The sequence below is a fragment of the Oncorhynchus clarkii genome, chromosome 27, assembly GCF_045791955.1.
Source record: "Oncorhynchus clarkii lewisi isolate Uvic-CL-2024 chromosome 27, UVic_Ocla_1.0, whole genome shotgun sequence".
In the NCBI taxonomy this organism is placed as follows: domain Eukaryota; kingdom Metazoa; phylum Chordata; class Actinopteri; order Salmoniformes; family Salmonidae; genus Oncorhynchus; species Oncorhynchus clarkii.
In genome coordinates, this window is record NC_092173.1 from 20,077,271 (window position 1) to 20,104,946 (window position 27,676).

Sequence of the window (27,676 nt, forward strand, 5' to 3'; positions counted from 1 at the left end):
CTTTTATGGCCAATAGGATTACAAAGACAAAAAAAATATCTAGGGACATCAAAGTAATAAAAATACTCACTAGAGAATTAACGATAAAGGCAATTATTTATATCAGGTGACTGACAATGGGCAGAAAATATGAAAGCGCCTGCGGCTGAAGAATAGCAGTCAACACAGTAGGGTAGCACTCCCATTCTCCCGAGGTAATCCTCTGAGGCACAGCCCAGCAGACAATACTAGGCATGAAGACAGGACATGGGGAGAGACGGGTGGATATGCATTTCAAATTTACACAGCCTTATTATTCAATAATTGATTTGTAATTTTCTGTAATCCAACAGCTCACAGTGAGTAGAGGACACGACAGAGAGAGGAATTCATTTTCAGCAGGATGTTCAATTAGGGAATGGTGAGAGATAAAATGTATGTTGGAGAACACACACACACACCTGTCCTGGACACACGAGACAGAATGATAATGAGACTGGTTCCATACATGGTGCCACTGTAGGCATCTTTTTCATTTGATTGTTTTAGCGCGCTGTCCTCCAGCAATGGCCCAGCAGGCTTGTCTGATGATAATGTACACTGCTCAAAAAAATAAAGGGAACACTTAAACAACGCAATGTAACTCCAAGTCAATCACACTTCTGTGAAATCAAACTGTCCACTTAGGAAGCAACACTGATTGACAATAAATTTCACATGCGGTTGTGCAAATGGAATAGACAACAGGTGGAAATTATAGGCAATTAGCAAGACACCCCCAATAAAGGAGTGGTTCTGCAGGTGGTGACCACAGACCACTTCTCAGTTCCTATGCTTCCTGGCTGATGTTTTGGTCACTTTTGAATGCTGGTGGTGCTTTCACTCTAGTGGTAGCATGAGACGGAGTCTACAACCCACACAAGTGGCTCAGGTAGTGCAGCTCATCCAGGATGGCACATCAATGCGAGCTGTGGCAAGAAGGTTTGCTGTGTCTGTCAGCGTAGTGTCCAGAGCATGGAGGCGCTACCAGGAGACAGGCCAGTACATCAGGAGACGTGGAGGAGCCCGTAGGAGGGCAACAACCCAGCAGCAGGACCGCACCTCCACCTTTGTGCAAGGAGGAGCACTGCCAGAGCCCTGCAAAATGACCTCCAGCAGGCCACAAATGTGCATGTGTCTGCTCAAACGGTCAGAAAAAGACTCCATGAGGGTGGTATGAGGGCCCGACGTCCACAGGTGGACACACCGTGCAGGACGTTTGGCATTTGCCAGAGAACACCAAGATTGGCAAATTCGCCACTGGAGCCCTGTGCTCTTCACAGATGAAAGCAGGTTCACACTGAGCACGTGACAGACGTGACAGAGTCTGGAGACGCTGTGGAGAACATTCTGCTGCCTGCAACATCCTCCAGCATGACCGGTTTGACGGTGGGTCAGTCATAGTGTGGGGTGGCATTTCTTTGGGGGGCCGCACAGCCCTCCATGTGCTCGCCAGAGGTAGCCTGACTGCCATTAGGTACCGAGATGAGATCCTCAGACCCCTTGTGAGAACATATGCTGGTGCGGTTGGCCCTGGGTTCCTCCTAATGCAAGACAATGCTAGACCTCATGTGGCTGGAGTGTGTCAGCAGTTCCTGCAAGAGGAAGGCATTGATGCTATGGACTGGCCCGCCTGTTCCCCAGACCTGAATCCAATTGAGCACATCTGGGACATAATGTCTCGCTCCATCCACCAACGCCACGTTGCACCACAGACTGTCCAGGAGTTGGCGGATGCTTTAGTCCAGGTCTGGGAGGAGATCCCTCAGGAGACCATCCGCCACCTCATCAGGAGCATGCCCAGGCGTTGTAGGGAGGTCATACAGGCATGTGGAGGCCACACACACTACTGAGCCTCATTTTGACTTGTTTTAAGGACATTACATCAAAGTTGGATCAGCCTGTAGTGTGGTTTTCCACTTTAATTGAGTATGACTCCAAATCCAGACCTCCATGGGTTGATACATTTGATTTCCATTGATCATTTTTGTGTGATTTTGTTGTCAGCACATTCAACTATGTAAAGAACAAAGTATTTAATAAGAATATTTCATTCATTCAGATCTAGGATATGTTATTTTAGTGTTCCCTTTATTTTTTTGAGCAGTATATTTCATTTGGTCACAAAGTGATAGAGATGAAGTCTCTCTGGTCTCAGAAAAAGCGTGCTACTGAGTGAAATAGAAAAGGTGAGAATCTCAATCCATTTGGCATTTTAGAAGTACTGCTTATATATTGCTGCAATAGACTCTGAACATAATTGGTCCAGATTAAACGACTGGTGATATTGGGACAATAGAATGCCTTCAGGATTCATGTTGACATTCAAACCAACCTTCTCAATTATATCAGAAAAGATTAGTAACAAAAAACAATTCGGCCAAATTGTGTAATACTCTGTAAATTGATTAGCATGGTAATAGGCTTCCAGGTAATACATTAATTGATCAATGACCATGAAAAGTATTGAATTTATGCATCAATGTATTATTTATGTAAATATCATCACATCCCCATCATCAGAGCGAGTATATATACACTGGCACAGCAAGACAGAAAAACAAAACCTACAGCCAACAATCTTTAAGAGTTAAGACTCCCTTTCAAGTCCCAATGTCACAAAAATGTTCAAAACAGCACATTCACATTCATTTAGATAAAGCAGTCCTTATCAAACAATACAAAGACATTAAAAAGCAGTCAATGTCACACATACTTAAAATGGTAAATATAAATTTAAATGTTAACAGCATGGACTATGCTTTTAGAGACCCGACCATCAAAGTGATTCAGTACCAGCAGTGTAATCAAGTGACATCAAGGCAAACAACAGATCGCTTTATATCTCAGTTTGTCTCCAAGTTCCTTCAGTCTTCAATGTTAGTATATTGCAGTTTTAATAGTTTGGTATGGACTTGTTGAGAACAGAAAGAGTGCATTACAGAAAGTGTTGAGAGACCCACAACCATATTCATATAACTGTCCACATTTTCTCCTGCTGACATAGGGACTAGACCTCCATTGGGTTAACATAGCACAACATTGGTTAACTATCTGAATACTGTTTGCCAAAATAAATCAAGCCTGCCAGAGAAGTCACAAACATTAATGCTAAAAGGCTTCCTGTAACTTATATTGCATTATACTGTATATGAGACCAGACAAAGGAAAAAAGTAACAATGACACCATTAATAAAGTACAATTTTACAATACATTATGATACAGAATAGGCTTTACTGTGTCAAGCCTTGAATTTGTACAAACTAGCAGATTTGCACTTCTTCACCACTGCAAAGAGCATGGAGACTCCCTCAGAGAGAGAAGGAAAAGGAGAGAATAGAAGGCTAATAAATAAGAGAATTCCAGTGACTTCTGAGGTCTCTCTCGCTCTGATCTCTGCGCTCGCAGCCCAAGGTGAGAGGCTGTGCGGTGTGCAGGGAGAACCCGGCTGCTGAACCTCGTCGGTGTTGATTACCCGGCGCCCGTTGCCATGGCAATGGTGTCCAGCACTCAGAGCAGGTCGGGCAGAATGAGGCCCGGTGGTTTGGGCTCCACGCAGTTAATCCAAAAATTGGCACAGCTGGCGTGGTACTGGTGGCCCCCGTACAGCAGTTTGAAGTTGTCTGTCTCTGAGTTGAAAGCCTGGCGGAAGGGTCAAATAAGGGCGAAATGGGGGTGATGGTTAGAACAAGGTTCAACTGAATAGTTAATAAACAGATGAACCTGGCAGGAGCTCTGGCTAACAAATAGAAAGCAGTGGTAGAGATAAATCAACAGGAACTAAATAATTAATCTATGAGAGTAATGCTAGAAGCAGGGATTTGTGGGCAGCTTAACCTGCATATCTCCACTGTGGCACACAAACAAGAGGTCAACAAAAACTGACCCTTTGAAAAAATATGACTCATGTTTGGCACAATGCTCGGTCTACTGATCAATAAGAGTGTTGCTCATTGCTCGATCTCCTGACAGTTAGTTGAATCTATCGAGATAGCTGAATGGCACTCCCACATAACATCTGAATATAGCCGTTGAGAAAATTGAGTGAACTGAGAGGGGCAGAGAGCTGTTATGTGAGCTTGCATTTGGTTAGCTGAGCCCAGGTTGGTGATAAGGAGGAGATGCTAATGTTGGTGTTGTGCAGTTTAAGAGTTTGCATCCCTGATGAAATATCCGAGCTAAAGCATGAAAGAGAATGTGGTGAATCATATCCTCCCACAGACAGACTGCATATACAACAACCTGGGAACACACACACACACACAATATAGTATACTCATACCTGTCCACATGCTCACAAACCATTTACAGTACATTTACTATGCTGCGCACATCTGTTGCCTTTCTCACATACTACGACACACACTCAGGTTTCACAATGTATTCTCGTTTCATCTGCCTCATCCAACTTCTTTCCTACAACCTTTATTTAGCCCGCCTGCCAAAGCCTGGTCTGTTGGAGAGGGAGTGGGGAAAAAAACAGAACACAAAGGCATAACCCCTTGTCTCCTTCTCCTCTCTCTTCTTCAATCCCATCCCCTCTCCCTCACCTCGACCTCCCCAGTCCTTGCCTGCATAACCGGGATTATGTGCAATTTACCCATCAAACATGATTGTGCCAACAGACATGTAATGTGGGAGAGACATAACAGAAGTAGAAAGTTCTGGAGAGAGGATATGCTTGGAAGAGTTAGACCATTGGATGGTAGAATAAAACCAAAATGAAAGGTCAGCATGATTAATCCTAGGTGTTAATTCTAACTGTAATGTAAAGGTTAATGACCCTCCATTAGGAAACCAAGACGACAGTGCTGCTCATGGTGCTATAGGGCTACAGACTAGAAACACCACCTGTTAATGCGAGGGGCATCATGCATAAAGGTGGGGGTTACAGTCTACTGCTGCTTAAGAGGCGAAAATAAGTGAAGCATACCCTTACCCTTAACCTCTTGTCATGGTCTTTAGCCAGTGCCTGTAAGTAGCACAAGAGGTGTCAGCATTTTTCTGGTTTCATGCATTGTCCTGAGTAAGCAAAGTGAAACTGTACAGTAACTGAGTCCGTCAGTATGAACGTAACCAAAGGAACTGAAAAAGCAACCCGTCTCCAGAACATTCCAAGAGCCCCAAAGTGAAAGAATCTAAAGTACCACCCTACGATCATCCATCTCATTTTCCAATAAACATCAAACAGGGATGGGCCCAGGTTGGTGATAAGGATTCCAGACTCTACAATAGATTTGAGAGAAATACTGTGCAGTCTGCAAACCCATTGAATTAGGCGCCCACTGCCAAGTAAACTTCATTTAATGTTATTGGCCTTTTCCAGAGAAAGTCATAACCAAATTAAACTAAAAGATCACTTCAAATCCTTGAGATATTTCAGAATCTGACATTTATGAATAATAATGCAACATGCTGCATAAATTATTATTCTGAAAAAAACGTCACTTCTACTTTTAGGAATAATTGCACTCATTAGCATTTATTATTGGGAGAAAATAGCAATACTTCATTAAACTCAAACGATCACAGAGTTTTATAGCTTGCTGCAGTCTCCAAGTTTATTTTTCATGTATTTATTTAACCTTTATTTAACTCGGCAAGTCAGTTAAGAACAAATTCTTTTCTACAACGACGGCCTATGGGACTCCCAATCGCGGCCGGATATGATAGAATCTGGATTCGAACCAGGGACTGTAGTGACGCATCTTGCACTGAGATGCAGTGCCTTAGACAGCTGTGCCACTCGGGAGCCCAAGTAACAAACTATGTTTAGATCCAGATGCTATCGGTTGCTTAGCCTGATAGCAGATACACTACATATCCAAAAGTATGTGGACACCTACTCGTCAAACATCTCATTCCAAAATCATGGGCATTAATATGAAGTTGGTCCTCCCTTTGCTGCTATAACAGTCTCTACTCTTCTGGGACGGCTTTCCACTAGATGTTGGAACATTTCTGCGGGGACTTGCTAGTGAGGTCGGGCACTGATGTTGGGTTAGGCCTGGCTCACAGTCATCCCAAAGGTGTTCGATGGGGTTGAGGTCAGGGCTCTGTGCAGGCCAGTCAAGATCTTCCACATCGATCTCGACAAACCATTTCTGTATGGACTTCGCTTTGTGCTCAGAGGCATTGTCATGATGAAACAGAAAAGGGCCTTCCCCAAACTGTTGCCACAAAGTTGGAAGCACAGAATTGTCGATAATGTCATTGTATGCTGTAGCGTTAAGATTCCCTTCACTGGAACTAAGGGGCCTAGACCGAACCATGAAAAACAGCCCCAGACCATTATTCCTCACCCACCAAACTTTACAGTTGGCACTACGCATTGGGGCAGGTAGCATTCTCCTGGCATCCGCCAAATCCAGATTAGTCCTTCGGCCAGCCAAACGGTGAAGCATGATTCATCACTCCAGAGACCGGGTTTCCACTCCTCCAGAGTCCACTCCAGCCTACGCTTTGCATTGTGCATGGTGATCTTAGGCTTGTGTGCAGCTGCTTGGCCATGGAAACCTATTTCATGATATCCTGACGAACAGTTATTGTGCTGACGTTGCTTCCAGAGGCAGTTTAGAACTTAGTAGTGAGTGTTGCAACCGAGGAGAGACTATTTTTTACACGCTACGAGCTTCAGCACTGGGGCGCTCCCATTCTATGAGCTTGTGTGGCCTACCACTTCACGGCCTAGCCGTTGTTACTCCTAGATGTTTCTACCTCACAATAACGCCACTTACAGTTGACCAGGGCAGCTCTAGCAGCACAGAAATTTGATGAACTGACAAGTTGGATAGGTGGCATCCTATGACGGTGCCATATTGAAAGTCTGAGTTCTTCAGTAAGGTCATTCAACTGCCAATGTTTGTCTATGGAGATTGCATGGATGTGTGCTCGATTTTATACACCTGTCAGCAACATGTGTGGCTGAAATAGCCAAATCCACTCATTTGAAGGGGTGTCCACATACTTTTGTATATATAGTATATTTATGTGCTTTAGCCAACCCCTTTGTCATGCCATACATGTTTGACATGACGTCAAACATGACTTAACAGATCAGTCTGGGTTTTAGCTAACTGGCTACATGTGTAGCTGTTGCCCATCCCTGACTCAACATATGAGGATGATTGGACGAAGAACATGGAGACAGGCCTCCAATGGATAAGATAAAACCCAGACCCGAGTCAGCAGTATCAAAGACCAACAACCTAGCTCCAGTCTCTCAATGGTGCCCATCATAATATTATGCCAGTGATGCCATCACCACCACATGCCTATCTCTAGTTGGTAGACAGACAGAACCTACCTGTACTCTGAAGGACAATAGTATTATCGGCTTCTGTATTAAAATGCTTTCTGTGATTTCATTATTCTCAGAGGGGATGCTATTCTGTGTTTAGCTTTTATGCTTTCTTACGAATGCTCCTCTAGACAAAAATGTAATTAAAAGGTGAGTTATTCATCTGATGTCAGGGGAATACAAAAAAACAACAACTGTTATTTATCCTGACTCACTCCACACGAGAGAGCAAGAAAAGCACAGAGTGTGTGAGAGAGATAAGATAGAGAAACAGAATGATAGAGAGAAATTGCATTAGACAGACAGACAGACAGAGACAGACAGACAGACAGGCAGGCAGAGAGAGAGAAATACCCTAACCCTCAGCAGATTTCTTAGCACCTAAGCTCCCGGCTCCTGCCTGGTCTGATGCGTGAGGCTGTGAGCCACATCTGCTGTCTAAACTCAGTCCAGACTACAGAGTCACATCCCTCTCAGCCATCCTCCCTCTGCCTCGCCTCCTCAATCTATCTGGCTAAATGATGCAGGGGAACAACGCAAGAAACAATCAAAGCAATCTTGCCCTGCAGACCGTACAGTCAAATAAATGGTCCCCAATTTGACACCTAGTTACTGATGATCAGGTTTTGACAAGTGGAAAAGAAAGTGTCATAATAAACACATTTTAAGCCATAGTAGAACTCAAATGATGAGATGAGTAGTTAGAACACACAGATATTGATGCGTATGGCATAGACTTGCTGTTAGTAGCTGGTAAGAGGTGAAGTGAAAGGTGGCCGTCAGATGAAGGCATCAGCGCTACAAGCTTGATAAAGTTGAAAAGTTGAATGCTTCACTGACCCTCCAGAAACCTGCCCACAATTCCCTCAGCCCAACCAGAGGTGCCAAAAGTACAACTTTACTCTTATCACATCCTGTCTGTCTCCTCTAACTCTATTTTTACCTCCTTCTTTTTCTCCTTCTCTCCCTTCCAGCAGTTATCATCTTAACAGTTATCATCATCTCGAATAGGACTCAGAAATGAAGATGACCTGAAATTATTGTGGAGGGGAATTTGGTGTAATAGGATAGCCTGTTCATTTCGTGAACACAGTGCTGCGTCTGTGCGTGAACACAGTGCTGCGTCTGTGCGTGAACACAGTGCTGCGTCTGTGCGTGAACACAGTGCTGCGTCTGTGCGTGAACACAGTGCTGCGTCTGTGCGTGAACACAGTGCTGCGTCTGTGCGTGAACACAGTGCTGCGTCTGTGCGTGAACACAGTGCTGCGTCTGTGCGTGAACACAGTGCTGCAGCTGCCGGCACTGGTAACGTCTCAAATGGCACTCTATTCTCTAAACAGTGCACTACATTTGACCAGGGCCCATTGGGAATAGGGTGCCATTTGGGATGCAGGCAGTGTGAAGGGAGGGAGCTGTGAGAAGAAGAATGTGCTGTCATTTTGGCACCCCATCGCCTGTCTGTCAGTGGCGAATTTGGCCCCCAGGCCCCCAGTAGGAGAGACTGAAGTGAGATTCAGTTGACAGTTCACTGCATCATACTCTTTTAAACAGACGTCCAATAGTTGTCTCTTCTTTGCTCTGCAAAATGTTCAAAGTCAAAGAAATTATCATTTAGTTATTATGCGTCAACCAATAGTTTAAAAACAACTGGCAAAATGATTCATGGTTTATTCAACTTGAGAAATGTGTTGGAACATATTTGTAATCAAATGTTTCAACAGTTGTTGGGTCCATCTGTTGAGGGATTGAGGGTGTGTTGGTTGGCAATCGTGATTGTGTGTTGACTGAGAATTAGTGTATGTTTACAGTATATGTGTTGACTTGACACAAGTGTGTGTCTGTACATAAGTGTGTGCAGACCTTGCTGCGTGAGTCCACGTTGAGCAGGCACACCCCACAGGCCAGCTCCTTGGCGTTCTTGATGCCGTGTCTCAGGATACAGGAGGAGAAGTCCAGCGAGCTCTCATCAGGCTGTACAGAGAAACACACAGATGCACACACATTTTAAATACTTTATTTGAATCCACAAATCAAATTACATTCAAGAAGGATTCAAAACATTTCAAAGGTCTTTGTATGCAGGGACACTTAAGGACAGCTGAATAACAGAGCCAATTTCTTTTGCTTTAGGCAGGCCTGCAATCTGGAGGCCATGTACTGTAAGCCTATATTTGTGATTGAGACACACACACAGGTTGGTGTCAGATTGATCACCTGATCATAGGACTCCGCTGTGGGGCACACTATGTTGCTATGCCTCACATCAAGAACCATTTGTTACTTCACAAAACACTGCATGAGATGAGGGATCTACGGTTGAAATTTGAGGAAATGTACCATATGTGCAAGGATTTTAGTCGGGTGCCAACCAATTTACATTTAAAAAACAAGTTATTTAAGCAATAAGGCCCGAGGGGGTGTGGTATATGGCCAATATGTCATGGCTAAGGGCTGTTCTTAGGCACAGCACAACGCATCAGGGCGCAACGTGTTCAGGGCGCGAACGACCCGGTTTATACCTGGATACAGACCACAGTACACATGGATTTTGTGTTGTAGATACAGTGGGGCAAAAAAGTATTTAGTCAGCCACCAATTGTGCAAGTTCTCCCACTTAAAAATATGAGAGAGGCCTGTAATTTTCATCATAGGTACACTTAAACTATGACAGACAAAATGAGAAAAAAAATCCAGAAAATCACATTGTAGGATTTTTTATGAATTTATTTGCAAATTATGGTGGAAAATAAGTATTTGGTCAATAACAAAAGTTTATCTCAATACTTTGTTATATACCCTTTGTTGGCAATGACAGAGGTCAAACGTTTTCTGTAAGTCTTCACAAGGTTTTCACACACTGTTGCTGGTATTTTGGCCAATTCCTCCATGCAGATCTCCTCTAGAGCAGTGATGTTTTGGGGCTGTTGCAGGGCAACACGGACTTTCAACTCCCTCCAAAGATGTTCTATGGGGTTGAGATCTGGAGACTGGCTAGGCCACTCCAGGACCTTGAAATGCTTCTTACGAAGCCACTCCTTCGTTGCCCGGGCGGTGTGTTTGGGATCATTGTCATGCTGAAAGAACCAGCCACGTTTCATCTTCAATGCCCTTGCTGATGGAAGTAAGTTTTCACTCAAAATCTCACAATACATGGCCCCATTCATTCATTCCTTTACACGGATCAGTCCTGGTCCCTTTGCAGGAAAACAGCCCCAAAGCATGATGTTTCCACCCCCATGCTTTACAGTAGGTATGGTGTTCTTTGGATGCAACTCAGCATTCTTTGTCCTCCAAACACGACGAGTTGAGTTTTTACCAAAAAGTTATATTTTGGTTTCATCTGACCATATGACATTCTCCCAATCTTCTTCTGGATCATCCAAATGCTCTCTAGCAAACTTCAGATGGGCCTGGACATGTACTGGCTTAAGCAGGGAGACACGTCTGGCACTGCAGGATTTGAGTCCCTGGCGGCGTAGTGTGTTACTGATGGTAGGCTTTGTTACTTTGGTCCCAGCTCTCTGCAGGTCATTCACTAGGTCCCCCCGTGTGGTTCTGGGATTTTTGCTCACCATTCTTGTGATCATTTTGACCCCACGGGGTGAGATCTTGCGTGGAGCCCCAGATCGAGGGAGATTATCAGTGGTCTTGTATGTCTTCCATTTCCTAATAATTGCTCCCACAGTTGATTTCTTCAAACCAAGCTGCTTACCTATTGCAGATTCCGTCTTCCCAGCTTGGTGCAGGTCTACAATTTTGTTTCTGGTGTCCTTTGACAGCTCTTTGGTCTTGGCCATAGTCGAGTTTGGAGTGTGACTGTTTGAGGTTGTGGACAGGTGTCTTTTATACTGATAACAAGTTCAAACAGGTGCCATTAATACAGGTAACAAGTGGAGGACAGAGGAGCCTCTTAAAGAAGAAGTTACAGGTCTGTGAGAGCCAGAAATGTTGCTTGTTTGTAGGTGACCAAATACTTATTTTCCACCATAATTTGCAAATAAATTAATTAAAAATCCTACAATGTGATTTTCTGGATTTTCTCTCTCATTTTGTCTGTCATAGTTGAAGTGTACCTATGATGAAAATTACAGGCCTCTCTCATCTTTTTAAGTGGGAGAACTTGCACAATTGGTGGCTGACTAAATACTTTTTTGCCCCACTGTATGTGGTAGTAGAGTGGTGGCCTGAGGGCACACACATCATGTGTTGTGAAATCTGTTGTGAAAGTATTATAATATTTTTTAAATTGCATAACTGCCTTCATTTTGTTGGAACCCAGGAAGAGGAGCTGCTGCCTTGGCAGAACACTGCTCTAAGGAATACACATTTCTTTTTTCATTTATTCATTAACCAGCTTAATAAACTGAAGTAGAAATGTGTCTTTAATCTGGGAAATGAAATTAAATACAGTCCATTAGTCTGTTGGCAGCAGAGCTGTGTGAACAGGTGAGTGTGCCCAGACAGCTCCTCTCTCGCTCTCTCTCTGAGGGCAGAGCCTGCAGAATCAGAAAGCAGCTGTGGGTCTACGGTCTGAGATAACTCAGATTACTACTCACTCACTCCGTCTCCCTCTACCTCCCCCTGTCCCTCTTCTTCTTTGCTTCACTAATTCACTCTCTTTCTGTACTGACATTATCTCGAGTCAGGAGATGGCCGGTCTGTTTTATCTGCTGGCATTTGAGAAGCAATGTTCTTTGTGAGGCTGACTGAGGCAGTGAACTGTCAACTGAATCTCACTGCCTCTGTTCTCCACACATCACTACAGCCTACAACAGACTGCTCTACACTCCCCATCCACACAGCTACACACACTAACAGGTACCACCATAGGGCTTGGTTTAGTACACTGTCACACAATCAAGGTTTCATTGACAATCCTACTTTGCATGAGTCAATGATAATCCACTCAACATTTCATCAGGAACATTTTCTAGACAAAGCAGTTAGTGATAATTAAGTGTCAATTTCTCAGGTCTATGTGTAGCCTAACCCACTGCATTGGAGGAAGGGAGGTCTGTGTGTGTGTGTGTGTGGGTGTGTGTGTGTTGACTGTGTTTCTTACCGCCAGGTTGGCCAGGGACATGAAGCCCATGAGGTTGTTCCAGACGCGGCTGATGTCCTTCAGCAGCTGCTGCAGCTTCTCAGAACACACGGCTGTGGCCTTGATACCCAGCTCCACACGCTTGGTCACGCGGTACACCTCCACCACACCTGCCACATAAACACACTTCGACGTTAACACACAACCTTAACACACCTGCTCCCTGTTCTTTCCCACAGCCAGCTCCAACATCAGCCAAGGTTAGACAGTGAGAAATACAACAGGGACAATAAAAAAACGTTTCCAGGAAAACAGCTAACAGGTCTACAGTCCCCTATGTTGAAACATGCTCTGAAGTTGTATCATTAGACTTTTGGCAGTGCCATGAGAAATACCTGGAGGATAACAGCAGCAAACATATTAAAATAGCCCTCTGATGCTGGATCAACCTGACATAATGTTGGCTGTAACACTATGCTCTCTCTAAGGGTTAACGTGGAACGGTGATTGACAGAGTTGTTGTTCTCCGTTGAAAGGGGGACAGCTCAGAGTTTTATAATGGTGTGTTTTTGGAAGAAGACTCACAGCAGTGGTGGTACACTGTGTTCTGTTCTCAGCCCCTCACAATGGTATGTGTGCCTGTACCAATCTCACAGCTCATTAAAAAGAGACACCGCTGTCTGTCTGTCTGTGCATACCAAATGACACCCTATTCCCTACAAAGTGCACTACCTTTGACCAGAGCCCTATGGGGCCCAGTCTAAATTAATAAGGTGCCATTTGGGATGCATCCACAGTTAGGCCGAGCACAGATAAGCCATCACTAGTACCCACAGTCTGTCAGGCCAGCAAAGATAAGCCATCACTAGTATCCACAGTCTGTCAGGCCAGCAAAGATAAGCCATCACTAGTACCCACAGTGTGTCAGGCCAGCAAAGATAAGCCATCACTAGTACCCACAGTCTGTCAGGCCAGCGAAGATAAGCCATCACTAGTACCCACAGTGTGTCAGGCCAGCGAAGATAAGCCATCACTAGTACCCACAGTCTGTCAGGCCAGCGAAGATAAGCCATCACTAGTATCCACAGTGTGTCAGGCCAGCGAAGATAAGCCATCACTAGTACCCACAGTCTGTCAGGCCAGCGAAGATAAGCCATCGCTAGTATCCACAGTGTGTCAGGCCAGCAAAGATAAGCCATCACTAGTACCCACAGTGTGTCAGGCCAGCAAAGATAAGCCATCACTAGTACCCACAGTGTGTCAGGCCAGCGAAGATAAGCCATCACTAGTACCCACAGTGTGTCAGGCCAGCGAAGATAGGCCATCACTAGTATCCACAGTCTGTCAGGCCAGCGAAGATAAGCCATCGCTAGTATCCACAGTGTGTCAGGCAAGCGAAGATAAGCCATCACTAGCACCCACAGTGTGTCAGGCCAGCGAAGATAAGCCATCACTAGTGCCCACAGTGTGTCAGGCCAGCGAAGATAAGCCATCACTAGTATCCACAGTCTGTAAGGCCAGCGAAGATAAGCCATCACTAGTATCCACAGTCTGTCAGGCCAGCGAAGATAAGCCATCACTAGTATCCACAGTCTGTCAGGCCAGCGAAGATAAGCCATCACTAGTATCCACAGTCTGTCAGGCCAGCGAAGATAAGCCCCCACAAGGATCCACAGTCAACTCTGTAGTGCTGGACAAATCTGTCAGAGGGGATCAGGCAGTGTTTGGGGTTCTAGCTGAAGACTGTTGGGCCTTTTTAAAGCTCAGGACCTCCCTGTCGGCGGGTGTCGGTGTGTGTGTCAGTGATGTATGTGTGTCAGTGTTGTGAGTTTGTCAGTGTGGTGTGTGGTGTGTGTCAGTGTGGTGTGTGTGTGTCTCACCCAGCAGGTACTCCATGCCCTGAGCAGACTGGATGACCTCAGTGCAAACAGTAGAGCTGCTGATGCTGTTCAGGGTGTTGTTGGCTTTAGTGATGACCTGGGGACAGAGACGGACAGCAGAGTGGGTTAGGGTTACACACACAAACACATGTGCGGATATAGCAAAAAAGGAGAGGGGGAACAGTCCTGTACAATATCTTACCTGTAGAGCACTCACCAGACACCTCTGCCACTCATATGCATAGCGCTCACTCTCCTGAAACAACATGCAATAGTTGTTAGAATGAGTTCAGATATATGAGAAGACATTTCCATAAAAAAATACAAAAAACAAAGTTATTAAGGCCAAAGCCTCTGTGGTTTGCTACTGAAATCAATGTCTACTGAATATGTAAACCCTCCACAGAGCATCTGGATAATTGGCAAATGTAGTTAACATGTCTGGGATAGTGTGACTGTGTGTGGGTCTCACCTCCACCTCCCCAGTCAGGTCCTTGTACTTGTCTCTGATGACGGGCAGGGCAGGCTTCTTCTCACTCAGGGTGCTGGAGCGGTCTCTGAAGGGCTGCTCCGGGGCCGGGGAGGGGGGCGAGCGCCCAATCTCCTTCTCCCCCAAACTGTGGCTACGCTTGTGGGAGCCTGAGGCAAGGACAAGAGTAGCGAGTGTCTTGATACGTACATTTTTAGTATATACAGGCAATGTCTGGCATACATACAGTACATACAAATGCCCTTTTAAATGGTCACTTATACCAACCCAGAGATGTTGGCAAATATGCACCTGTTTGTTTACTATGGCATAATTGGGACTTTTTACCCGAGCTCATATTCTGTTGTGGCTAATTACTTCCGGACAAGAACACAGACGACAAACACTTCATTTACAACAAATGATAATTATGTACAAAACAGCGCCACAGCACCCAACGCAAGTATGAATAATTAATGAGGGCTCACTCGCTCACACACACAGAAAAAATGGACAGATACATACACACAAACACGAAAATAGACAGGCACACGAAAAAAGACAAACACACAGTCACATGCTGAGCCCAAACTATTCAACACAGGCTTTGTCTGTCTGAGTGTGTGTGTGTGTGTGAGAACCAGGTAATCATCTCCTGCAGAGACATGCATCATCTTCCCCACAATATGACAGCACTAATACATTCCCCCACTACCACACACACCGATCAGATAACCATTCAATAAGGACAGGGGAATAACAACTGAAAATGAATTACATTTAACACTGGGAGAGAAATCAATGAGGCAAATGAGCTTTTATCACTTTGGAGGTAGAAAAAGCTAATGAACTATGCATGAAACATAACACTGGAAAACGACAGTAAGAAATGAACACCCAAGGAGTGAATACAGTTAATTTCGTATAGGCACGGATTTCTGGGCTGTGTTGTTAATTCATCTCATCTGCCGGTGTACCAAGGATGTGCACAGCACTGCCATCTATTGTCTGACAGTGGAACTGCACTGAGCTGCCGGAGGGGCCACAGATGCTCCAATAAGAGGTGATGAAAGTCCTGACATCCGGGCCAGCTGATCTGATTCACACCACTACATCAGAACTAGAAGGCATGTTGTAACTGGATGCAATTTACATTTTGAAACCAGCATTTACTGACTGAGGATCAGAAAATTAATGTATATCTACTTATCAGTTGACTTCCAAAAATAAAACATTGAGAGAGAGAGTACAGGTCAGATGACTCACCTTGTACAGAGAGGTCAAAGGTGGCGAGTTCGCTCTTGATCATCTCTTCACTGGACTTGACCTTGGCCTGAGAGCTGGCCTTCAGAAAGTCTGACTTCCCAAACTTGGCCTTGTCCCCATGAAAGGTCCCGAACTCATCCAAGGCCTCGTTCAGGTTCACCTCAGAGCCCGGCTCGGCCGCGGGGGAGTCTGATTTCTCCGACACAGTGCTGGCAAAGTCCCCAAAGTCATCATCTTCATCCCCACCCAAACCTACCGGCTCACAAGATCCAAAGTCAGCAAAGGCCTCAAACTTGCTGTCGGTCGACACACTATCGTCTGTTGAGAAGGTGGTGATCTTCGTCTGGCAGGTGTGTGTGATGGGGATGTTTTCTGTGCTGTCGAACGGCGTCTCCTTCCTGTGGACTACGTCTGAGGAAGGGAAAGAGGAGGAAACACCAACACCGTCCAGGACCAGATGCTTCTTGGCCTGACCCTGAGCAGACAGGCATTCCTCTCTTTCTGACCAATCATAGCTGGCCAGCCTGCTGACTGCTGACGTTCCGAAGGGGTCAAACTTCATGTCGTCTCCTTCTGTAATGACAACACAAAATACACACTGGTGGCTCTAAGTGGGAAAAGCATAGTGTGCTGAAATGATAGCAACTAGTCAGTCAGCCATGATAGAGTGACAAGGCATCTGGCGAAGCTTTGATATGTTATACGAAACATACTTACTGTGGAAGCCATATTCTGCTTCTGATGCTGAATTTGTGTTGACTTACAACAAGCAGCTTTACTTTGGTCAGAGTAACACCCCATCTCCCCTACATTGTGACAGTGAGATCATATGCACTGCATTTAATCTAGTGCTGCACTATAGTGTGTGTAAGGGTTCACTTATTAGGATGTGATCACCAGCTTAAAGGAGGGATAAAAAGCTGAAATTGATTGTGTTCTAAAAATGTCTATTTCCAATTGGTAACATAGATGACAGAAAATATAGGGGTACAACATACGTCGCTCACATACAGATACAGACTCACTTGATCTGTACAGTCGTGGGCAAAAGTTGAGAATGGCACAAATATTAATTTTCAAAGTTTGCTGCTTCAGTGTCTTTAGATATTTTTTGTCAGATGTTACTATGGAATACTGAAGTATAATTACAACAATTTCATAAGTGTCAAAGGCTTTTATTGACAATTACATGAAGTTGATGCAAAGAGTCAATATTTGCAGTGTTGACCATTCTTTTTCAAGACCTCTGCAATCCGCCCTGGCATGCTGTCAATTAACTTCTGGGCCACATCCTGACTGATGGCAGCCCATTCTTGCATAATCAATGCTTGGAGTTTGTCAGAATTTGTGGCCTCTTGAGGATTGACCACAAATTCTCAATGGGATTAAGGTCTGGGGAGTTTCCTGGCCATGGACCCAAAATATCGATGTTTTGTTCCGAGCCACTTAGTTATCACTTTTGCCTTATGGCAAGGTGCTCCATCATGCTGGAAAATGCATTGTTCGTCACCAAACTGTTCCTGGGTGGTTGGGAGAAGTTGCTCTTGGAGGATGTGTTGGTACCATTCTTTATTCATGGCTGTGTTCTTAGGCAAAATTGTGAGTGAGCCCACTCCCTCGGCTGAGAAGCAACCCCACACATGAATGGTCTCAGGATGCTTTATTGTTGGCATAACACAGGACTGATGGTAGCGCTCACCTTGTCTTCTCCGAACAAGCTTTTTTCCAGATGCCCCAAACAATTGGAAAGGGGATTCATCAGAGAAAATGACTTTACCCCAGTCCTCAGCAGTCCAATCCCTGTACCTTTTGCAGAATATCAGTCTGTCCCTGATGTTTTTCCTGGAGAGAAGTGGCTTCTTTGCTGCCCTTCTTGACACCAGGCCATCCTCCAAAAGTCTTCGCCTCACTGTGCCTGCAGATGCACTCACACCTGCCTGCTGCCATTCCTGAGCAAGCTCTGTACTGGTGGTGCCCCGATCCTGCAGCTGAATCAACTTTAGGAGACGGTCCTGGCGCTTGCTGGACTTTCTTGGACACCCTGAAGCCTTCTTCACAACAATTGAACCGCTCTCTTTGAAGTTCTTGATTAACCGATAAATGGTTTATTTAGGTGCAATCTTACTGGCAGCAATATCCTTGCCTGTGAAGCCCTTTTTGTGCAAAGCAATGATGACGGCACGTTTTTCCTTCCAGGTAACCATGGTTGACAGAGGAAGAACAATGATTCCAAGCACCGCCCTCCTTTTGAAGCTTCCAGTCTGTTATTCGAACTCAATCAGCATGACAGAATGATCTCCAGCCTTGTCCTCGTCAACACGCACACCTGTGTTAAACGAGAGAATCACTGACATGATGTCAGCTGGTCCTTTTGTGGCAGGGCTGAAATACAGTGGAAATGTTTTTTGGGGATTCAGTTCATTTGCATGGCAAAGAGGGACTTTGCAATTAATTGCAATTCATCTGATCACTCTTCATAACATTCTGGAGTATATCCAAATTGCCATCATACAAACTGAGGCAGCAGACTGAAAATTAATATTTGTGTCATTCTCAAAACTTTTGGCCACGACTGTAATTGTGACAGTGGAATATTTGTTTTGATAATACCAATAGGTTTAGGCTAAAGTGATACTTCGGTATTTTGGCAACGAGGCCCTTTATCTACTTCCCCAGAATCAGATGAACTTGTGGATACCATTTTTATGTTTCTGTGTCCAGTATGAAGGATGTTAGAGGTAGTATGGTGAGCCAATGCTAACTAGCGTTAGAACAATGACTGGAAGTCCATGGGTATCTGCTAGCATGCAGATAGCGCAATGACTGGAGGTCTATGGGTAACGCTAGTTAGCAATTGCACTAGCTAGCAACTTCCTTCAAACTGTATGCCGAGACATAAAAATGGTATCCACAAGTTCATCTGACTCTGGGGAAGTAGATAAAGGGCATCATTGCCAAACTCCCAAAGTATCCCTTTAATTGCTACTGAAAAGGAGAACATAGCATTGACCTCTATTCAATTGATGTGTCACATGTAAATTAACCAAGGGTTGAGTTAGCTGTCCTCTGATACAAATGAAATAGATGTCCTGAGAGGGTTGGCTGCTGGGGCTGAGGTAGATTGGAGATCAGACAGTTCTGAAGCAGATAAGACAGGACATGAGGCCCTGCTGTAGAAAACCTCTCCGTGGTTTTATCTAGGTGTGTGACAATACTGTAGCACAAACTATTAGGAGCAGACAGTTCTGCTAACATGACGATACAAAATGACATCCATTTCATGAGATTGCCATGGCAACATCAGTCGTGGAGTGGAGCAGTTCTGTCTGTATTGATTATCTACCCCACAAACTGTGTTGTACAAGCAGAACACTGTTCAATTCGGAACATATCAGGCAGGAATCATATAATTACTGTCAACACAAACAAGCACACATTCTTACAAGTGCTCACAGTCACACACTCAGAGATACACACACTTCTAAGATACAGTATAACCTGCAGGCACGTGTGGACCCCCGTTAGCGTAGCCTAATGCGTGACACAACCCTTGCACACAAAAAAGCAATTTGTGAAATTGACAAGGAACTAGTGTAGTAGTAAGCCGAATGTAGCTAGATCATAATCTGCCCTCAGGATAGGGAAGGGAGAAAATAAGACGGTACGCATTTCAGCAATACCAATAGCAATATTTATTACGACAACATGGGTTAAGAGAGAAAGATCACAAAATACTCTGAGAGGTCTATTGTTACAAGAGGTTTGTCAAACTAACACTTGTAAAAGTATATTTGAATCATTTAGAATACTACGGCATGCAGAGTCAGAAAAGAAGAAAAACAAACGGTAAAAGAAAGAAAAGCCCCAGAAGAATATAGATGCAGAATGAGAAGGCACAGTCACAGACTAAAATGAGTAAATCTCGGTAGAAGACGACACACTGTAGTTGTACTAACAGGGTGGAAAGCAACAGGTTGATTGATAGAAAGATAATTGAATACAGAACACTTGAAAAGCCAAGGTGATTTAAAGGACAGGTTCAAGGCAGGAGAGTGATTAACCCTTTGAGGACCTGAATGCTTCTCTACTGTTCTCGCCATGATAGTAACTCAAATGTCAACAGCAGACTTTTGAGATAAAAGGGTTTTGTCATTTTTACATCACAACTGTTTGTGTCTTACTACAATTACATAACGTCAACATCATATACATAGGATATATTTCAATGGTCTAATACATTCCATTGCTGAGAATTTGGAGGAGAGGTACGGACCTCCAAATCCATTATTTAGCACATGTAAACTTGTCAAGTGATCCAGCTACATTTCTCTCCATTTGTGTTTTTTGCATGATTCTTTATAAAACCATTCTGCTCAAGCTCTCAAAGGGTTAAATAAAACAAGTGGACTATCCTACCACAAGACCTTAGAGAGAGTATTCATCTTGTCCAATCACATGTGACAAAATAGATTTAAAGAGACAGTATCATTTTTCTCTCGCTACCTGTTAGTTCTAGGCTCCTGTGTACAAGCTCTTAATAGTAGCCACTCAATAACTAACAACAAGATGGGGTTTCTCAAGACAACAATCTGTACCAACCTAAAATATTTTCCATAACTTGCCTATCCTCATATATACATTTAATATTCAAATAGTTTACACAACACATTGTTTAAAATAATATCAGGAAGTCTATCTAGTTTGAAAATAAATATGAATTTTCCTGTAATAAAAATACACTATTAAATCTGTATACATAGTATTTTTTTATTTTCTTAATAAAAAAACAACTAGTAATACTGTTATGCATAAAAATGTCATCCTATAATATGTTCTTGTCAATTTCACAAATTGAACAGGCAGGCAAAAAAAGCAAGGCAGGGAGGGTATCACTAACTTCAGTGTGTTCTCAGAGAGCCTGTTCATGGACCCACACATAACAAAACATACCTGAATATCAAAGACAAATGAAAAGGCTTCCTTTTGAGCTGCTCTGACCCAAAGGAGCACCGGTTGGGGAAAATAGATACTGTCTCTTTAAGGTTGGTTACATTTTCTCCAGGATTGAACACAGTGCAAGCATGGTGAGGCTTTCACACTCCAAGGCCTGCTACTGTACGCTTTCTCAGCGATGAGATTTGATTGGTGCTGTCCAAGAACAACAATACTGATTGGATGAACGTGGGTCAGAATAAAAGGAAAAGCAATTAACAGGTTCTGGGAAATGTTTTCAATGCTCCACTACACTATCTTCATCATATTAATGGCAACCATTTTGCTGCAGCTCTGGGATCAGTTGCCATTGGTTATTGTCTTACTCTCTCCTTCGAGAGTAGCCTAACCATTTCAGTTAAACTGAAAGTTGATTTATTCTGATGTGCAATAAAACTGAAACAAATAAATTGGCATCATTACATCGATCATTTCCGATTTAGAATAACTCAAAGGGTCAATTCCTAGATGGAATTTGATTGAGATGCCCCTTGCCCAAACTGATAAAAACCAATGAACTGATATGTTGGCTAGTGTTGAAATATTATAGTTTATATAATAAGGACATCTCACTGCAAACTGGGTGCTAAAAGGAGTGTGCTGCTCAAACACAGAGGCTGTAAGGAGAGACCTTGTACTTGAAGGAATATATAAGACATGACATGGAAGATGAGATACTTGGTAAATTAATTATGATCATGGGAAGGGAGGGGAGAGGAGAGGGTGCTGATATGGACAATGCCTGGACATTAAGGCTAATTAGATTCCATGAGAGTGTTTCCATTTAGAGGTTCAGGGCAGGGCAGACCCTGAGAGCAGCACCTTTGACCTCTTTGTAGTGATGTGGGCTGTGTGAGACCACTTAGGTTAAGGGAGTTGGAACAAAAGCACTAAGGGAGATTGATACCCAACACTGGGAGTGCCAAGGCATACTATATGGGTACTCTCACACACTGTAGGAACAAACAACAAAAATCACTTGTACACATACAAAACACAATCAACCAATCACAATCACACATACCAACACACAATGAGAAATCAAAACCATTTACTCAATAAAATATTAAACTGTAGAGGTTGAGGTGATTTCTGCCATTCATAAATACGTTCTGCCTTTTCCTAAATACTTTCTTTTCACATAATAAGTATGTCCACTATGAGGGAACATCTTTACACATGTTTCTTGTACGCCTCGTATTATCATCATGCTTGATTTGATAACTGAGCATTAAGCGTCAACATAATATAATCAATCTGAGGAAGAATTTGGCTTGCTGTGATTAAAATGAAAGCCTATTGCAGCATACAGGAACTGGCCATTCTGAAAGTGATGAGAATATATAACATATCCTGGTACAAAGGCCCATCACCATTACATGGCCCTGTGTTCATCTGCATTCAGCTATTTTAGTCTCATCACTCAACACACACATAATCACGACTGGGGAGACAACAGGTGCATTGAGGTGATGAGCAATGTGGGCTATGACAGCACAGACAGGGAATGAAGGCCAGTGGTAGAATAGAGCAGACTGACTACATCACATCAACCTGACTGTCTCTCATCAACTCTATATGAATGGAGCTAAGAGGAGGCAGAGAGGCTTGTGCTTTGTCTGTGCTACAAACTGAAAGAGAGAGCTGCAAAATCTGGACCCCTACAAATCAGCCGGGCTAGACAATCTGGACCCTTTCTTTCTAAAATTATCTGCCGAAATTGTTGCCACCCCTATTACTAGCCTGTTCAACCTCTCTTTCGTGTCGTCTGAGATTCCCAAAGATTGGAAAGCAGCTGCGGTCATCCCCCTCTTCAAAGGGGGGGACACTCTTGACCCAAACTGCTACAGACCTATATCTATCCTACCATGCCTTTCTAAAGTCTTCGAAAGCCAAGTCAACAAACAGATTAACGACCATTTCGAATCTCACCATACCTTCTCTGCTATGCAATCTGGTTTCAGAGCTGGTCATGGGTGCACCTCAGCCACGCTCAAGGTCCTAAACGATATCTTAACCGCCATCGATAAGAAACATTACTGTGCAGCCGTATTCATTGATCTGGCCAAGGCTTTCGACTCTGTCAATCACCACATCCTCATCGGCAGACTCGACAGCCTTGGTTTCTCAAATGATTGCCTCGCCTGGTTCACCAACTACTTCTCTGATAGAGTTCAGTGTGTCAAGTCTGTTGTCCGGACCTCTGGCAGTCTCTATGGGGGTGCCACAGGGTTCAATTCTTGGACCGACTCTCTTCTCTGTATACATCAATGAGGTCGCTCTTGCTGCTGGTGAGTCTCTGATCCACCTATACGCAGACGACACCATTCTGTATACTTCCGGCCCTTCTTTGGACACTGTGTTAACAACCCTCCAGGCAAGCTTCAATGCCATACAACTCTCCTTCCGTGGCCTCCAATTGCTCTTAAATACAAGTAAAACTAAATGCATGCTCTTCAACCGATCGCTACCTGCACCTACCCGCCTGTCCAACATCACTACTCTGGACGGCTCTGACTTAGAATACGTGGACAACTACAAATACTTAGATGTCTGGTTAGACTGTAAACTCTCCTTCCAGACCCATATCAAACATCTCCAATCCAAAGTTAAATCTAGAATTGGCTTCCTATTTCGCAACAAAGCATCCTTCACTCATGCTGCCAAACATACCCTTGTAAAACTGACCATCCTACCAATCCTCGACTTTGGCGATGTCATTTACAAAATAGCCTCCAATACCCTACTCAACAAATTGGATGCAGTCTATCACAGTGCAATCCGTTTTGTCACCAAAGCCCCATATACTACCCACCATTGCGACCTGTACGCTCTCGTTGGCTGGCCCTCGCTTCAAACTCGTCGCCAAACCCACTGGCTCCATGTCATCTACAAGACCCTGCTAGGTAAAGTCCCCCCTTATCTCAGCTCGCAGGTCACCATAGCATCTCCCACCTGTAGCACACGCTCCAGCAGGTATATCTCTCTAGTCACCCCCAAAACCAATTCTTTCTTTGGCCGCCTCTCTTTCCAGTTCTCTGCTGCCAATGACTGGAACGAACTACAAAAATCTCTGAAACTGGAAACACTTATCTCCCTCACTAGCTTTAAGCACCAACTGTCAGAGCAGCTCACAGATTACTGCACCTGTACATAGCCCACCTATAATTTAGCCCAAACAACTACCTCTTTCCCAACTGTATTTAATTAATTAATTTATTTTGCTCCTTTGCACCCCATTATTTTTATTTCTACTTTGCACATTCTTCCATTGCAAAACTACCATTCCAATGTTTTACTTGCTACATTGTATTTACCTTGCCACCATGGCCCTTTTTGGCCTTTACCTCCCTTATCTCACCTCATTTGCTCACATCGTATATAGACTTGTTTATACTGTATTATTGACTGTATGTTTGTTTTACTCCATGTGTAACTCTGTGTCGTTGTATCTGTCGAACTGTTTTGCTTTATCTTGGCCAGGTCGCAATTGTAAATGAGAACTTGTTCTCAACTTGCCTACCTGGTTAAATAAAGGTAAAATAAATAAATAAATAAAAAACGCTAAACAAATTAACAATAAATTAATTAATCTAAAGTACCTTAATATGTTTAATAAATAATAAATAAATATTAAGTGAATAAATACGCTGAAATGAATACCAGGTAATGATGGGTTTGGGAATGAATGACTGGTGGGTGTGATGAGATGATATGATAATAGTGTGTGGCGTTTGACTGTCTCATCATGATTCAGCAGTGATGTGGATGAGCTAGCTCACTGCTTTGCCTTCTAGTCTAACTCCTGGTTTAGTGCGAGCTAAGGGGCATTGAGGGGGGTGGAGACAAAGGGGCCACCGCCAGGGCTACGATTGGTTCTTTATGTGTGACTGGGCGGGGTTTCACCAGAGGAGGCGCACTAGTTCCTCACCTGTGGCGGGGGGTTGGTGGGCCGAGAGGCCCGGCAGATCCAGAGAGCTGTCTGACATCACGTGCTTCAGGTCTCCACCCATGTCTGACAGCTTCATGTCCAGCTGCACTGACAGAGCGTCCTCAGAGTCCTCCTTGCCCACGCTGCTGCCCCCGATGGATGGGAGGTCTAGGGACTTGACTGAAGCCGAGTCCTCCTTGCCTCCTTGTTTGAAGGCTGCCACCTTATCCACCAGGCTCTTCTCCGAGGCCCCCAGCGCTGTGCAGAACTTGGACGACTGGAAGTCGGTGAAGTCATCTGCTTCGCTCCTGAGGGAAGAGAACGAGCCGCCGGCGCTGTGCTTGTTGTCGTCATATGCCAGGCCTCCTTCCTGAGACAGCTGCTTGAACACGTCATACTTGTCAGAGCCCTGCTGGGGGCGCTGTGGAGTGGTGGTGGTCTCTCCTCTCCCCCGTGCCCTCCCCTCTCCAGACCTCAACCCCTCACCCTTGGCCTCCCCCCCAGAGCTGCCGAAAGCCATGAAGTCTGCAAAGTCATCATGAGACGCTGCCACACCCCTTCCTACATCAGGGCCAATAGGAGCAGCCTCCGAAGAGGAGGTGGGGCCAAAAAGGGAAAAGTCACCAAAGTCCTCGGCCCCACCCCCGGGGGGCTTGGCCCTGCCTGGTGGGAGCACTAGGGAGGGGGGCACAGAGGGGAAGGGGCTGGGCTTGATCTCTGCAGGGGTGGGGGCTGTGGGAGCCATAGAGGAGAAGAGATCCAGGTCAGTCATGTTGAGAGGGTTTTTAGGCTGAGAGAGAGAGACTGCTGGTTGTTGTTGTTGATGTAGCTGGTGTTGTAGTTGCGGTAGAGACTGAGAGTTCGGGAAAGCAGGAGGGAATGCTGGATGAAACATTTTGGCCTGGTCTGAAGGTTCTAGTGGAGAGATGCTGTCGGCGGTTTTAAAGTCTGTGAAGCCATCATCCACACTGACAGACTTGAAATCGGCAAATCCTTCCCCTGCGAAACAAACAGAACAATTGAAAGGCATTGCAAAAGCATTTAACACAGCAGCCAGACAGGGAGGACATTGGCATGATACAAAGTAACATCAGTCGCCTCACTTCCAGTTTTTTTCTAATTTCACAATCCTACAAGAAAGAGAGAGGATTAGTTACGCGTCTGTCACATAGCGGAGGCTCGTGGTGAATTTCAAGCTGTGGAGAGACCTGCGCTGGGCTGTAGTCCGAGACACTGCTATGAGAGAACAGCAGCAGCAGACAGCAGTGCACAAACCAGGCTAGGCTGTCTACAGAGACAACACCACCACATGCACTTGCCATCTGTCAGTCCCTAACTGGGACAGCACATGATTAAGCTGCGACTTCAGAGGAAAGAAGTCCCTTCCTACAATCTACAAAGACTTCCTCAGTACGTTTTTAGATTTTTAGAACCACACAATCATGACAGGAGGGCTATAAGAAAACCCACAAAGGAAAAGTGGGTAGAGAGAGTTGTGGTTGTAGGGGCTGTTCACACCACTGCTGTTTTGTGGGAAAGATTGAACTAATGGGCTCACTATGGAGAGTGAGCCTGGCAGGCAACACACAGGAAAGGTCACTGCAATCAGACTCAGGCAGGACTTACTGGAGTCGTGGGAGCTGCTGTCCCCATCAGAAACTGTTCTAGTGAAACAGGGAACAGCAGGAAACAGACCAACATCAGGGATACTGCTGAATGTACTGAGTACTCTGGAAATGTGTGCAACATAAAAGCACACAGACCACTCAGATATTATACAAACAGCATTCTTCTTGGTACACAGTCTCTCTCCAACCTATTTCTGTCTACCTACAAAAACAAGTCATCCAAATTATTAGGAGGAGGGAGAGCTCTACTTACCTACTGGTTTCCTGTCACCTGGTGGCTCTAGCTGTCGGAACACACTGTATTTGTCTCCGTCAAAATCTGGGTCAAATGAGATAAACAAAACAGGTACACTTTCAACTGAATGATAAATGACAGCATATTTGGCAGGCAGGCAAATGTACTGTACTACAATACCACTCAAATACTATTAGGCAAGTATTCTACGACAAACATCAGAAATGTCTTCTATTTTCTACACATCTGTTAGTTGTGGTGGAGGATGTGTATCAGTAGTGATTAGTTGAGGTGTGTGTGTGTTGTAGGGCCAGGTGAGTGTGTACCTGAGGCAGGCTGAGTGGGCTCTGGAGGCTCCTCCACAGAGAGCTGCTTGAAGACAGCATACTTATCAGAGGATGACGAGGAGGAGCCAGAGACCGGAGTCAGAATGGCAGGAGCACTGCAGACAGACAACACACCATGCTCAGTCCACAGGGGAGTCTGGGGCTGTGTCCCAAATGGCACCCCATTCCCTACAATAGTGCACTACTTTTGACCAGGGTCCTGGTCAAAAGTACTGCACTATGTATGTAGGGAATAGGGTGCCATTGGGGACACACCCTGGGGTCAATGCTGCGCCCATCTCCTCTACCTTAATCCCCTTAAGCTGCCTGAGCTGATTGGACACATACAATGGTGAAATTCCACTGCAGTTGTACACCATACTGGACCGCAGATAAGACCCAGGAATCAAAAGCCTGGAGGGAATGAGGGATCTCTCCTGAAGCCTTCCACTGAACACCATCTTGTTAAGAGCCATTGTACTGCTGCTGTCAGAGTACACCTTTCTATCCTGACTGGCTGAAGATTCAGCATGGGGCTTCCTTTAGATTAGAAAGGGATCTGAAACCAGGGGGATTGGATATACGCAGG

General features: G+C 44.6%; 1 protein-coding gene across 12 annotated transcripts in view; it reads right to left on the bottom strand.

Annotated features, from left to right (window-relative positions):
* Positions 1 to 2,484: 2,484 nt before the first annotated feature.
* The window catches only part of LOC139385476 (synergin gamma-like), a 51,114-nt gene continuing 25,922 nt past the window's right edge, over positions 2,485 to 27,676 (bottom strand). For 3 of the 12 annotated variants that reach the window (XM_071130548.1, XM_071130543.1, XM_071130541.1), the window contains 11 exons: positions 27,088 to 27,203; positions 26,780 to 26,845; positions 24,899 to 25,897; positions 15,976 to 16,548; positions 14,713 to 14,879; positions 14,443 to 14,496; positions 14,241 to 14,337; positions 12,382 to 12,530; positions 9,180 to 9,290; positions 4,959 to 4,991; positions 2,485 to 3,661 (listed from right to left, as the gene is read on the bottom strand). In XM_071130548.1, coding sequence (XP_070986649.1) covers positions 3,530 to 3,661; positions 4,959 to 4,991; positions 9,180 to 9,290; positions 12,382 to 12,530; positions 14,241 to 14,337; positions 14,443 to 14,496; positions 14,713 to 14,879; positions 15,976 to 16,548; positions 24,899 to 25,897; positions 26,780 to 26,845; positions 27,088 to 27,203 — 2,497 coding nt within the window. In that variant the 3' untranslated portion in view covers positions 2,485 to 3,529. Of the gene's footprint in view, positions 3,662 to 4,958; positions 4,992 to 8,858; positions 8,898 to 9,179; positions 9,291 to 12,381; positions 12,531 to 14,240; positions 14,338 to 14,442; positions 14,497 to 14,712; positions 14,880 to 15,975; positions 16,549 to 24,898; positions 25,898 to 26,524; positions 26,558 to 26,779; positions 26,846 to 27,087; positions 27,204 to 27,676 lie in introns of all 12 variants that reach the window. The other 9 variants (XM_071130549.1, XM_071130546.1, XM_071130544.1 and 6 more) reach the window with 6 other exon arrangements.